The sequence below is a fragment of the Mercurialis annua genome, linkage group LG4, assembly GCF_937616625.2.
Source record: "Mercurialis annua linkage group LG4, ddMerAnnu1.2, whole genome shotgun sequence".
NCBI classification, from domain to species: domain Eukaryota; kingdom Viridiplantae; phylum Streptophyta; class Magnoliopsida; order Malpighiales; family Euphorbiaceae; genus Mercurialis; species Mercurialis annua.
The window spans coordinates 22368858-22383920 of record NC_065573.1 but is presented as its reverse complement, the minus strand read 5'-3'; the positions used below and the strand labels follow the sequence as shown (position 1 = coordinate 22383920).

General features: G+C 30.0%; 2 protein-coding genes across 2 annotated transcripts; one reads left to right on the top strand and one right to left on the bottom strand.

The window, feature by feature from the left end:
- Window positions 1-578: 578 nt before the first annotated feature.
- LOC126679363 (dof zinc finger protein DOF3.5) lies at window positions 579-1427 on the top strand. The gene has a single exon (XM_050374377.1). The coding sequence runs from the start codon at window positions 605-607 to the stop codon at window positions 1403-1405; it is 801 nt and encodes a 266-aa protein (XP_050230334.1). The 5' UTR covers window positions 579-604; the 3' UTR covers window positions 1406-1427.
- Window positions 1428-12295: 10868 nt separating this feature from the next.
- LOC126676551 (E3 ubiquitin-protein ligase PUB22) lies at window positions 12296-13922 on the bottom strand. The gene has a single exon (XM_050370773.2). It carries the CDS (start codon window positions 13738-13740, stop codon window positions 12499-12501), a length of 1242 nt encoding a protein of 413 aa, XP_050226730.1. The 5' UTR covers window positions 13741-13922; the 3' UTR covers window positions 12296-12498.
- Window positions 13923-15063: the final 1141 nt, after the last annotated feature.

Sequence of the window (15063 nt, the reverse complement as noted above, 5' to 3'; positions counted from 1 at the left end):
ACCTATTAGTTTTATTAGTTTTTTTAAATCATTTTTAGGTTCAAACACTTTTTTTTGCTTCAACCATCGAAAAATTAGAAAATTTAAAATTAGATTTTAACGTTAAACTTGATTTCTTTAATATTAGAAGTTAAATTTTAAAATTTTGAAAAATGGATTTTGCTAATTACAGAATTAATTTATAAATTCAACTACAAATTGAAACAATTATATTGATTAGAATTTTTTTTTGGCTAGAATTGCAAAAAATAAAATAAAATAAAATCGGTACATTATTATAAAATTAAAAGTTTTGATTAAAATTGTAACATCTCGCAAAGGTTTGGATTTATTTTACTATTAGATCTTTTGTAGAGAGGTCGAATATAAATCATATCAAGACAATACATTTAATATCTTCATTTACATAAAATAAATACTAAATGTAGACACAATTATATAATATAAGTATCACATGATATTCTTAATTAAATAACTTATTATGGAATTATGATTAAATTAATCTATTTTGACTCCCCTACTTATAAAAGTAATCACACATCTCATTTCTCTCTAGCTAGCTATATGCATAAAAAACATTGAAATGAGTAATAAGTAAGTTGTGATGGAGAGAGGATGGAAGACTAATGCTGAAATATCACCAAATTGCCCTCGGTGTGGTTCTTCAAACACTAAATTTTGTTACTACAACAACTATAGCTTAACTCAACCTAGATACTTCTGCAAAGGTTGTAGACGCTACTGGACTAAAGGCGGTTCGCTACGGAACGTCCCGGTAGGCGGTGGTTGCCGGAAGAATAGAAGAGGAAAGTCTTTAAGATTATCAGCTGATCATAATTCCAAAAGCTTTGGCTATGGTGGTGTAACTTCTGCTGCACGGCATGTTCAAGGCTTCAATAATTCTTCCGTTAGCTCATCGACAATGTCCGAAATTGATCTCGCGCTAGTTTACGCGAATTTCTTGAATCCGCAACACCCGGATTCCAAGATTACAAATTCATCATCAGATTATGAGATGCAAGAACTGGGTAGTGATCCTTTTCTTGATTTTACAAACACTAATTTGGATTCAAATCTCCATAATAGTAATGAGTTGATGAACTATTATTGTGGAGTGGAGTCATCATCTTCAACAATATGCAAGCAACAAGAAGCTAGTGAAAATCACAAGATTATTCAAGAATGCACAAATCATGAATCTATCAACTATGATTTGTTGCCTCCATTGCCAGGAGAAGATATAATTTTGTGCCCTAATTCTCATCATCAAAATCATACCCTTGAAGTCACACAACAACAGCTAGTTCTTGAGCCTGAGATTCAAGATCCTAATGCTACTCTAGTGTTTGCCGATTGGAGCCCTTTTGATTTGTCCAGTGATCATCATACTTTTTCAAACAGTTGATTTGTTGATATTAAAATGTTATACCATCTATACATGTAAACAAAGTTTATGCTTCTTTGGTTTTTTGTTTTGTTTAAAAGTAATTATGTACTTCTCCAAAAATATACTTTCCTAAAAATTAATTACTCAATAAATAATTATTCGGTAGAAGTGATTATTTTTTTAGTTTTTTTTTATGACGAGAACTCACTCTACTGAGCTGAAATTCATTATTATTGTCAAATCTCGGGATGTGGACCGCCCGCAAGCCCCCATACCTGGTAATTCCGGGCTATAATAGCCAGCAACCCAAACTCAACCACTCCATATTAAGAAAGGGCGTAGCCGGAGTTCGAACCCGCGACCTTTGGCGCCTAAATGATTGAGACTTAGACCACTAGACCAAACCCGTGCGGGCTTTTTTTTTATTCACTTCCTATACATTTATATTTTAATTTATTAATATCAATGCCACCACTGAAATTGCATAACTCTAAAACACATAATATCACACACTCATATCATTCGAACAACAGTCTAAATCTGCTTAAACGACACCTGAACAAATTGTGCTACGTATCCTTCCCACAAAACCCTAATTTCTACATAAAACCCTAATTTCTACACAAAACACATACACATAAGATAACCCTTAATCCTCCTTTGAAAATAGGAACCTAAATCAAATGTTGCGAAGTCCTGTCAAATTGTTAATTCACATATTGTTAGTGCTTCCTTTGCATATTGGAATGTGGAACAACAACTCGGTCCTCGGTTGAAATACGTTTAGACCAACAAAAATGTTTAATAAATCATTGTCTATTATTTATCATTATATACGTTTATATATGATTTCTAACATTCAAATATATGTATAATTGATGTTTAAACAAATTGTTGCGATATAAGAGTCTTGTTCATTCACACTATTTAAATTGATCTGTCCCACATGAGATGCGTGAAAAGGAATTGATTACTCGACCTAGACACGCTATGCATAGGAGTGTAAACGGATCGAGCCGAGCCCGAATTAGGCCAAGCTCGAGCTCGAGTGTGTTTTACAGGTTCGAGCTCGAGCTCGACCGAATTAAACTTTGAAGCTCGAGCTCGAACAACATTCGAGCTACTCAAACTCGAGTAGAATTTAATAAAAATAAAAAAAATAATTAAAAAAAATCAGATTTGGTGTATTTTAATTATTTTCACTATATATTATGCAATTTAATCAATTTTTATGATGCATATCTAAATTTAGAGGTGTAAAAATTTAATATAATGGTAATAAAATTATTATTGTTATTTTATAGAGAAAATTAGTCCATATACTATTTTGGGTTAAAATAATTAGTTTTATACTGGCAGCAAATTCAATTTAGTTTTTTTACGGCTGGAAACTTTTTTTTTTGATTTAACAAGTTATTTATCTCACAAATAAGATTTTGAAATTTGACAAATACATAGCTGTTATTTCTAGTAACACCCACAATTTTTATGCACTTTCCTTTTCCTCATATATTTTCCCTAGATTTTTGCCTTCAATCTGTAACTCCTATAATTAACAAAATATTCCCCATTTTGTTTAGAAATTAGGTTGAATATCTTCTGAAAATGGCGAAAACAAGGGCTGCCAAAAAACCACCTCCAACCGAGAAATATCTTCATCTCTCTCAGCCCGCCTCCGACGCAAGCCCTCCGCCATCGCGGTCGCCATGGAGTTCGTCTTTTGCTGCAGCCGTCAGCCACTATTTGTCTCAAGCCCGCCGCTGCCAAGCTGCCGCCGTACGTCCAAAAATCGCAGGTATGAAGCCATGGAGAAGACGACAGAAACGTCAAGAAATCCGTTGATGTCAAGGTAATTGTTCTAAAAACTCCTTATATGTTATTGCTTTTAGAGTTTATTAGGTAACTATTAGTATACTATTAGTTAATTTATAACAGAAACTTTAATTCTGCAAGCATTTCTAAAGTTTTTGAATCGTCTTTGTTATTTTTTATATTGCAGTTTTTTTTCTGTCAAACTGATGAAAAAAACGATGAACGAAGGCGGTTTGAGTTGAACGAAGAAAACAGTCGTTGGAGTGGGACGAAGATAAGCGAACGATGAACGAAAGCGAATGATGAACGAAGGCGCGGTGGCTGGCAACTGTTGTCTTTTTTATTGTAATTGGAATATTAGCAATGATGTAAAAATAATTAAGGTTAACTATATGTTTTTTAATGGTTAATTAATAATTAACTAACTTTGTATGATTTTTTATATAAAATATGAATATATATTGATAATTATTTTTTTAATTACAGTTAACTAATATGTGACTAATAGTTAACTAACAGTGCATATTTAATGAGTAATGTCATACTATTAGTTAATTGGATGTTAATTTCATATTAACTTTATTTTTCAACCTAATGTTAAGTTATTAAGAACAAATTGATATTTTTTAATGATTCGTAGTATACTATTAGTTAACTGAAAAGTAAAACCAATGTCTACATAAAGATCTTTCTTCCATACTCCGTCATATCAGAACTTTCAATGTTGTCATTCTTGCATTTATAAAATAAAAAATAAAATAAAAAATTTGTTAATTTTCATATTAGTTAACCATTAGGTAACTATTAGTAAAATTTTATTATTTAAAAAAAAATCAAATCGTTTTTTGTTGAAAAAATAATTACAGCTGATTTAAAAAAATTGTTATTTGTTTTTTAAGAATCATGTATTTGAATAATCATGTATTTGCCATTATATATAGGAATTACATTTGAATTTCTTGTTTTGCTGGATTTTTTTTGTTTCTTAAATGCTTGTTGTTTTCATTTTTTTAATCATTTTATTTTTTTGATTTCCCTTTTACCGTTTATGGCATATAATTCAAATTATCAGTTGCTATAATTAAGGATTATTAAAGATTCTTGAATATTGCTATATATTTATGCTTTGAGATTTTATAGGAGATTTTGATTCTTATAACCACTTCCTTCCATTTTTATAGTTGACAGTAATCCTCAAATATCATAAAGTTATTTGTGCAATTTAGAAACTTAAAAAGTATGTCATCAACTTTTTTTTGGTCAACAGTAAAAATCTAATTAAGTATAGTCATGTAGGGTACTTATTATCTAAAGAAGCCTATTTTATAACATGCTTGTTTAGACCCGTTTAGGCTCGCGAGCCTCACGAGCCTCAGTAATTGATGCTCGAGCTCGGCTCGAGATGGAGCTACTCGAGCTCGACTAGAATTTTTCGAGCCGATCTCGAGCTTTTTTCGAGTCGATCTCGAGTAACTCACGAGTAGCCCAACTCGTTTACACCCCTAGCTATGCATGAGGGAGAGTGTTAAAGTGGGAGTATCCGACATTGATTGTATATGTGAATGAACATGTGTTTAAATATTAGTTGGACATTTCCAGGGGTGGAACCAGCTCTTTGGCTGAGGTAGCGACCGCCCCCGCAATTTATTTATTTTTGCAAAATTACCTCTTCAACTTTTTTTTCTAAATATGGTTACTTAATTTATTTTTTATACTATTAGCCTCCTCAAATTTTATTTTGTACAAATTAGTCATCCCGTAGTAGAATTTCTAATTCCGCCCCCTGGACATCTCCATTTCACACCAATTATTTTTAAAATGGGATTTAACAGTGTAAATGTGGATTTTCATTTTAATCAATTTTCAATATATGAACCCATTAATCTATTTTTTCAAAACCGAACAGAACCCAAAAAGTAATTTTTATAATTTCAAATTGAATCGAACCAAACTAAATTTTTATTCTTTCAAAATTGCCCTTAATCGCACCAAAGCAAATTGAATTTTTAAATTTTTCAAATCTGAACATAAACAAATTAATTTTTTTTTTCATAATTACTAATTGAACCCAACCGAACCAATTTTTTTTCCTATGTTTTCCAAAACTTAACTGAACCGACCTAAACCTAATAAAAATTGCCTTAAAAATACCACACCAAGCCGAATTGAAAAATTAAAGTTTTATAATTTCAAAATGAACCGAACCGAACCAAAAGTGTTGTTTTTTAAAAAACAAACCGAACCAAAAAAAATCAATTTTGTAATTTCTAATTAAACCTAACCGAATCAAACCAAAATTTTTAATTTTTTTAAAATACTAACTAAACCGGGCTGAACCGAATTAATATTGTTTACTTTTTCAAAATCACACTGAATCGAAAAAATAATTTTTATAATCTCAAATTGAATCAAATCAAAAAACCAAACTGAATCAAACTGAATCAAAAAACTAGTTTCTTATTATTTCAAATTGAACCAAATCGAACAACGAATTTTTATTGTAATATCAAATTAAATCGAATTAAAATAAAAATTATATTTAAAAAAAAATTATTTTTAGTTCCGGATTACAGATTCTTCGGATTACAGATTCTAACTCTTTATTTTTTTGATAAATGATAGTTTTATAGAGCACAACCACAAGGGGTGAAAGATAAATAATTCGAAAAAGATCAATCAAATAGTCTTTACTAAATATTCAATGCATTTAAACACATTATTTCCTGAATAAAAAAAGGGAGGATGAAAAAAAAGCGTAAAATAAAACCGATTTACAAATGACCAAGTAAATGAGAGACTCCATAGAAGAAATAATGTCGTTGGACAATAGCTTTTTAAGGCTTCCAATAACAAAAAAAACAAATAAGCCGCTAAAGATCCTTATGAACCGGATTCTTATTTTTTACTTTAATATTTTTATTTTGGATCTTGAGTTTTAAGTGTTAGGTTTTGAATTTCTAGTTTTAAATTGAATTTTGGTTTCTGGATCACTAAACCAACCCAACTCAAAATTACTAACTTAACCCAACCCAAAGTTGGATTTTGGATTTTGTTAATTCTATCTTAAAAAATATAATTTTTTAGATCACTAACCAAACCCAAAATCATCCATCGAAAAACTTTCCAAATTTAAATAAGCCTATCCAAACCTGCCCAAGCTCAGATGGGCCCATCCAAACCAGCCCAAGATCACCCCCATTGCCACCTCCATATGTAAATGAGGCAACAAAAGGTTCCTCAAATTCATACCTAAGTATACTTTCTCCATGCCAAAATCACTTCATGACTTTGCAACTCATCTTGAACTAAATTGCCTAGTGAAAAATGCATAAATGAAGAACAAGCACAATGACTTATCAAAACCAGAGGAAGTCAAATAAAACATAATGAAAATTAATTGATTAGTTTAATTTATTTAGTAAATTTTTTTTAAATGGAAGCTTTCCAACAAAGGTTCCTCAGATTGCATATTCTTCCTTTTATTTGACAAGAACAAATTTTAATTTTCCCATCCTTATGTGCACCTATAATTTTTTTTATTAACAAATTATTCTAACACTCCTCCATGTTTAGCGCAATTCACATTTATATTTTGTTTGCTTCATAATTAATGTAATCCCTTAATTTTAATAGTATAAACAATTAAAATGTTATGTTAAAATATTGAAAAAGGTAAAATAAAAGAATAAAATTATGGATCATATTACTAAATTTTAAACAAAAAATTATAAGACCCTAACATAAAACTTTAGTTGTTTACATTATTAAAATTAAGAGATTGTGTTGTTTGAGGCCAAAACAAAGTAAACGCAAATGTGAATTATGATAAATGGTAGAAGTGTTAGAGTAATTTTACTCTCCTTTTTAGATCGGATTTCTCATAGATATTTCCACAAGAGGTGTATTATTCTTCAATTATAAATTTTACTGAGAGCGAGTCATCATAAATCAAATCAAAATAAAAAATTCTCCCTACTTTACAGTATTTTCTTTAAATTAGCTGATGTTAAGATACAAAATTCAACTGCATGAATCTTTAGCATTTTTCGAAATTGACCATATGTACATATTCATAAAATGTACTTCGACATAAAAGTAAGAATCCACTTGTATTAATATAATAGCAACGTTTTTTGAATTTGACCCTTTACCCTAAACCTTCCAAATTGAAGTCCTTAATTAATTAATTAATTAATTAGTGCTAATTTTATGAACTAATCTAGTTTTCTTAGTTTCTTCAACAATGCCGTTGCCGTGAGATATGTATGTTATTGAAAACTTCAAGTACATAAAATTTGCAGATTTAATCAAACTTCTCTAGTTTTAGAATTTCTTTATTGTTAATGGCTAATTAGGTTAATGAAATAATTTAATCTTTATTCGTGATTTTGGCCTTCAACTAATTTGTAATTATGTTGAAAGAAACCACATAAAGAACGGAGAAATTCTTCCTTCCAAATTTTAATGCAGTTGTATATATGTAGGGTGTGCAAAAATCTCACTAAACTGAATAATCAAACTAGTAAGATAAATTCAGTTCGGTTCAATTTAATTTGATTTAAGACTAATTTTGTTTAGTTCATTTTTAATACAAATCAAATTAAAAATTCGATATGAACAAAAAGAAAATGGACCAAAACGACTAATTTGGTTTAATTATTGGTTAAAAAAATTAGGTGTAATGGTGCCAATAAGTCAAACCATGTCGATCTTTTAATATTTATCTAAACCTTTCAAATGTTATAAATATATACCAATTTTTTCAATTTGTTGAATATCTCGTTAAATCTTCAAAATCGATGTAATATTTTTTATAATTAATTTATTCGAACCATGTGACATTTTAATTGACAACTCTTTTTCTTTTCAATGTTTTTTAAAAATTAAAATTCAACTGCCACATACAATTAAGCCAACGTTTTTTTTAAAATGGATAGATTTCGAACTAATTGGTCAATTCAGCATAGATTTACAACATTTGAAAGATTTGAATATATTTTTAAAAAATTTAAAAATTAATTTTTTAATATCATTAGACAAAAAAAATTATATTGTTATAAATTTAATTTGATTAGCTTCTAAAATAGAGTAAAATTTTAATCTATTTTAGTTTGGAACACCCTAATTGTATGTTTATTGTTTATTATTAATTGAAACTTTCGGCGATAAAAAACAATTTAAGCTTTCAAATATACTCCCTCTGGTTCATAATATTTGTCGCATTTGATCATTTCACATTGATTAAGAAAATAATAAATATGTCTTGATTTGTGTATAGTTTTATTAAATTGTCCATATTAAATACCACTTGTTTTATGTTTGACTAGTTCTTTTAACCTTACAAAGTATTTATTGCTAGAGATAATTTTGGAAAAATAGCAATTAATGCTTTTTTAAAATTCTAATGTGACAAATATTATGACCAAAAAAATTCTCAAATTCGACAAATATTATGAACTGGAGGGAGTAATTATAATTAATTCCATTTAGTAGGCAAAGTTGGCTTGAAAAGTTAAAAAGATAAATGATCACATGATCCCAAAAAGACTTTCATGATCCAAGAAATTAATGAAGCTCACGATCATGTTTCTGAAGTAGTTGATCGACGTGAAAATTTTGATCCAATCAAATTGTTGACAATATATTAAATTAATTTGTTATGATAGGCTACAAATTTTTAGTAGATTATAGCCGCATAATTGGTTGACATTTTTGTTGTTATCACTAAATGAATAGATCAGCTGGTACCGTGCATATTGCCATGTGGGCGCGTGCAATTAAAATTAGGTAAAACTAATTTTTACAACCACACACACACACACACATATATATATATATATATATATATACAAAGGATCACTTTCACCCCTCATCTTGCGTCAAAGTATCAAAAAAGTCCAAAGCTGGAAAACCGGATCACTTATACCCTGAACTTGTGTAAACCGGCTCAAAAAGCCCCTTATGCTGATGTGGCACCTTAATTGAAGAGTGGGCTTTTAATTAATATTTTTTATTCTAATTAATCTCAATTAAATCCTAATTAATTGCAATTAAAACCTAATAAATTACAATTAATCCCTAGTTAATTTAGGGGTCTTTTTAGCCTTTTTGCCAAAAAAATTTCTAAATTTTTTTTTGCTCCGGCGAGGAGGAGGAGCCTCCTCGCCGGAGCTGTTCTTGACAGATCCTCACCTGAGGATCTGTAACAGATCCTCAGACGAGGATCTGCAGATCCTCGCGTGCGAGGATCTGTTCTTGATAGATCCTCGCGCGGATCTGTCAAGAACAGATCCTCGCCTGAGGATCTGTCAACAGATCCTCCGGCGAGGATCTGTACAGATCCTCGTCGGAGGATCTCAAGAACAGATCCTCAGGTGAGGATCTGTTAACAGATCCTCACCTGAGGATCTGTGACCCGCGGGTCTGTATTTAAAAAAAAAAATAAAAAAAAATAATTTTTTTATGTATATTAAAAAATTAGGGTTGATTTATTAATATTTTAATTTTTGGGGTTAATTAGTTAATTCATATTTTAAAATTTGGAGATTAATTTGTTATATATTAAAAATTAGAGGGTTAATTTGTTGTTTTAGATTTTAGAATAATAGGGATTAAATTGTACTTTTTTAATTATAAGTTTTAATTTGTAATGTTTAAAAAAAATTAGGACCATTTTCAACTTTTTTCTATCAAAAACCACCCTGAGTAACAAAACCACTATGAAAAACCGGAGAGTGTAGTACACTCTCTTAGGTGAGAGTGGGGAGGGGGGTTTTTGACCCGTTTTACACAAGTTCAGGGTATAAGTGATCCCTTTTTTCAGCTTTGGACTTTTTTGATACTTTGACACAAGTTCGGGGGTGAAAGTGATCCTTTATTCATATATATATATAAAACAAAATGTAATTAGAAAAAAAGTTGAACAGTTGCTGACTTAAATGTTTTGTGAGTAAACGATTAACTAGCTATGTTTAAAGAACGATTGAAATAACTTTAAGATGTAAATAAGTTGGTATAACGCTCTTTTGACTTAAATGATGTCGCGAGTGCGAACCATATTCATGTGCATCCGTTTAAAATTTGAGGCCAGAGTTTTACCTCCCGCAAGAGAACTATCCGACTCAAGTGAGAATTAATCTGAATATGAAAGGTTTAAAGGTGTCGTTTCATAGTTAAAATCCGTTCAGAACACTTCATGATCCGATAAAAAAATTGAAATGCATGAAATAAAAACCTACATCCACCTTTTTCCAACAAGAAATTTCACTAAATTTAAAGTATTGACAAACTCATTTCCAATTTTGTGGATTTTTTTATGCAAACTTGGTACAATACGTAGAATTATAAACTATCCACACTTGACGATAAACACACACACATGCAGAAAACAGATGTTGACCCATAAACTACTATTTAATCCTAATAATTACTTGCTAGAGTTGGCAATTTTTCAGGAGATGCCTATCACCATGTGCACAGCTCTGTCTACTTATATAACAAACTATGCATACGGTTGGCAAATGCTATTAATAGCATTATTTGACCAAATTATCTATGAGCTTATAAATCAAAGACGAGATTAACATTAAGTAATCTCGAAGCAGCAGGTGAGTTTTTATTTATTTATATGAAATTGCGAATTCACACTGTACTCATGTATAATATATGTCTAAAATTTAGAGTTAAAATTTTCAACCTGCCCAATTCAAATAAAGATTAATTTAGATATGAAAGGGTTAAAAGCGCTCTCTTATATTCTAATTTGTGTCAAAAAAAAAACGAGATTAAGTAAATAAAAATCCTAACAGTAATTAAATATTGATAAAAATGAACCCTAAGGCGTAGATGTGTTGGTAAAACGCTCTTTTAATTTAAGTGAGGTCGCGTGTTCGAACCGTACTCATATATGCAGCCGTTTAAAATTTGGAGCCAGAGTTTGCCTCCCGTAAGGGACCTACACGGATCGAGTGGAGATTAGTCTGAATGTTAAAATCTTAAAAACGTGTCTCACAGTTAAGACCCGTTCAGAAAATCTCATGGACCATATATAAATAGTGATAAAAATGTTAATCAAATGCTATTAATAACATAAAAATGTTGCAAGTTAGATTCTTAATCAGATCTCCTTTTCACTTTATACAAAACAAAATTAACACATGGTCTGCTGATTAGTGCATTAATTAACACAATTAGATTAGAGCATAAACCACTGTTTTCATTGATAACCAATGGATTAAATCAAAGGCTGCACAATAGGCGTAGTCATTTTTATAACATTCCCCATAGTATTATAAATTTCACATAGTATAATAAAGGAAAAATAAATTATCTACCAACAATTTTAATTTTGTAATCAAATATATTCGGTTCCATATTTTTTTTTTCAAATACACCCACCGCTTGTTTAAAGCTGACGTGTCATGATATTGTATACGTCAAGTAGGAAAAATTCTATACACATAGACATATAATATTATACCATATCAGTTTCAAACGAGTTGTGAATAATATTTTACAAAGATTAAAAAAATGATAAAACAAACTGGTAAAATATAAAAATTATGGTATATCGGGCAAACATTCTAAAGCTATTTATGGATAGAAAAATTCATTTTTGCCTATAATAAATAGTCTTACTACTTAATTAAGCTTTGATGTATTAACTGAGAAAAAATTGGACGTATACTAGATCATATGTTAGAAATTAAAATAATTAGCTAGTAATTTCTTTTTTGGTCAGTACCGTTCACAAGTCATTATTTCGAATAAATAAACTCCGGCATGATCCATGCCCAAATTAATAAACAAGAAAATTTGACCTCTAAGCCACCGGAAAGGATTTTATTCAAATTTGGGCTGCAGCAAGTTGATGTTGAATAATGCAAAAAAACGAAAAAAATAATGCAGAAGAAAATAATTATTGAATCTTTAAATGATTTTTGTAGTATTATTATTGATTTTTTCTTTTTAGTTTGCTAAAATAATGGAATTAATAGAAGTTAGAAGAAAACAAATTGAAGATGGATCTTGTAAATTGGAATAAATCAAATATAAACAGACAAGGAAAACATATGACAAAAATTGGAAAACACATAATTAGTGAAGTGACTTATAAAGATCTGAATTTGTTATTAATCATTGATTTCCTCCAAATAGAAACAAACAATAGATTTTCAAATTGTACTAATAGACACAATTTTTTGTCTATTTTCTGTATGAATTTTGTACACAAAAATTGTTAAATTACAATTGAGAAGAAGATTGAAACTATGACTAGCTATAGCTACTTGCATTTTTAATTAAGATGGATAAAAAGATAAAAGATTTGTAGGTATGCAAGGAGAATTTTTCCAAACCCTAGCATGCAATTTAAGTACTTCTCTTGCTTTTTCTTTGTTCTTGCTACCACAATCCACTTGAAGCACCAAACATAACTTAGCCACAGCACCAATCTGCAACATTTCTTGAACCACATTCGACGTCGCGGAGTATTTCGAAATCGATAACAGAATCCTCACCGCTTTCTCACTTGCAAATTGCGAAATTCTTAATATTTTCTTGGATACAACGGCTAGTCCTGCTCCGTGCTTCAACAATTCCGCGCGTCCTTCCGCACATTGGCAAAGCAAATCAAGAACGGTTAACGCCATTTCGCATGTTCTTCTCTCGGACGAATCGAGAAGAAGATCGATTAAATTTGAGACTGCATTGGCCGCGGTGGCCTTGATTCTATTTCTTCCCCATGGACAAAGATTCACAAGTAATTGTAATGCGGCTTTCGAGGCTTGATGAGAGATTTGATCGGCTAGAACTTGAACTACCTCGACAAAGAGTTCGGATCTTAAATTGATAAGGTGAATCGGATCAGCAATCTCAAGAACCGAGTTCAATAAAAGAATTGCATAAGCTCGAGACTCGTAGTTTCCGTTACGCATAACTCTCGTTAAAGATTGATAAATTTCGCCATTCTTTCCGACAAGAATCTTGAGACCGGATTCCGATAATTGAAGATTATAAAGAAAACTCAACGCCTCGTCGCTCGGTCTAACAACATCGAGCCCAAACCCGTCATTAGACAATTCCTCATACGAAAACGAATCGAAATTGTTAACGATCGAAGCCAAGAACTCTACAACACCTGATGTTTCCATGCTTCTTTTATTCGCATCGCTCACATTAGCCAACGAACGCAATTTCTTCAAACACTTAACCTGTTGCTGAGGCGACTTAGCATCTCTAATAAGCTTGACAATCTGCAGCTTACTGATCGGAGGTTTCGGAGTCGGGATCCGTTCGATTCCATACGAAGCATTGAGAGTACACCAAGATTGAATCAATCTCATTAGAGTTAAGTTGGGAGTCAACTCACAACCTGAGATAGTTTGTTTCGTAACCGGACACGTATTCTTCTTGCCCGAAAACAGCCATTTTTCGATGCTTTCGCGGTCGTAAGTTATTCCGGTTGGTACAGTGACCGGATCTTTCATGATTTGAAGAGAAATAGGGCACAGAAAAAAAGAAGGAACATCAATATCTTCCATTTGAAGTTAAAAAAATTTAAGTTATTTGAAGTAAAACCCTAATGAAAGGATGTAATGAGAGAAATAGATAATTTGTTGATAATAATTTGGAGAAGAGAGAGTTAGGTTTATATATGAGGTGATAAGAAATAAGGAGTGTATATTCAAAGTCAAAACACGCAAAAAGTAGAAGAGATGGGTATGACTTTTCAAATGGTTTTTGCAAGGCTGGAGATTATTAGGTTTTTGATTGGAATGACAAACTTTACTCAGTCCCTTAATTCAATAATAACGAAATAAAAGTTTATAATTAATAGCATTAAAGTATAGGGTGAGCAGTATTTTTAAGCGCCGAACTCGGCCTGCTTGTTCACCTGTGAATTGAAAGTCAATCTTATTCAATTTTTATTAAAATTTAAAAATATAGTTTTATTTTATCTCATTGAATAGAAAAAAAATTACAAAAATTTAAGACTATAAGCTGGTTAAAACTTCTAAAAGTTGTCTAATTCTTTGTTTACTAATTAAAGTTTTATGTACTCCCCCGTATTAATAGATAAGTATCAATTTCTACTAAATACCTCCTTCTTTTAACATATTACACATAAAATATCATGAAAAATTCATTTAAATATCAAAACAGCTTGATATAGATATTTTAAAAATTAATTTATTAATAAAAATTCTTTCTACTCCACAAATTAAACTAAAAAGAAACAATTATATTTTTAGAATTTTTTTATTAGAATTTAAAATGAACAACTATTTTAAAATAAAATAACGAAATAAAGAAAAGAAAAGACAATTAAAAAAAGAACAGAAGAAGCAGGAATTTTTTAAATTAACTTTTTTAAATTGTCTTCATTTAAAATTAACTGATAAGTTAATATTTATTGCTATCAATTGAAATATCTTAAAAAATAAAAATCAATGACCATATTATATAAGAATATAGAATGAAATAAAAAACAATTATAATTTCTTAATGTTAATTATAATTTTTTTAAAATCGTGTGTAATAAAAAAATGGGAAATTTTATTGAGACAAATAAATATATATTTAAATATAAATTTACCCTACATATATAATTTTTTAAAACACCGAATGTAGATATTAATCGGTGTGGTCCAAACTAAATTAAATTAACTGAAAGTTAAGTTAAATTTAATTGATTAGATTTAATTTTGAGAGAATCGAATAAAAGTTGAGAAGTAATAAAAAGTTTTAATTAAATTCAAGAATAAATTGCAAATTAAATCACAGATTTTAGCATGATTTGCAATTACAACACAAAATTTAAAACTTGGTAATATCGGTGATCAACTTTTATATATTACAGCACA

Excerpts from the sequence above, each read along its gene's own strand:
- LOC126676551 (XM_050370773.2), bottom strand. The coding sequence starts at position 13,740 with ATGGAAGATATTGATGTTCCTTCTTTTTTTCTGTGCCCTATTTCTCTT.
- LOC126679363 (XM_050374377.1), top strand. The coding sequence starts at position 605 with ATGGAGAGAGGATGGAAGACTAATGCTGAAATATCACCAAATTGCCCT.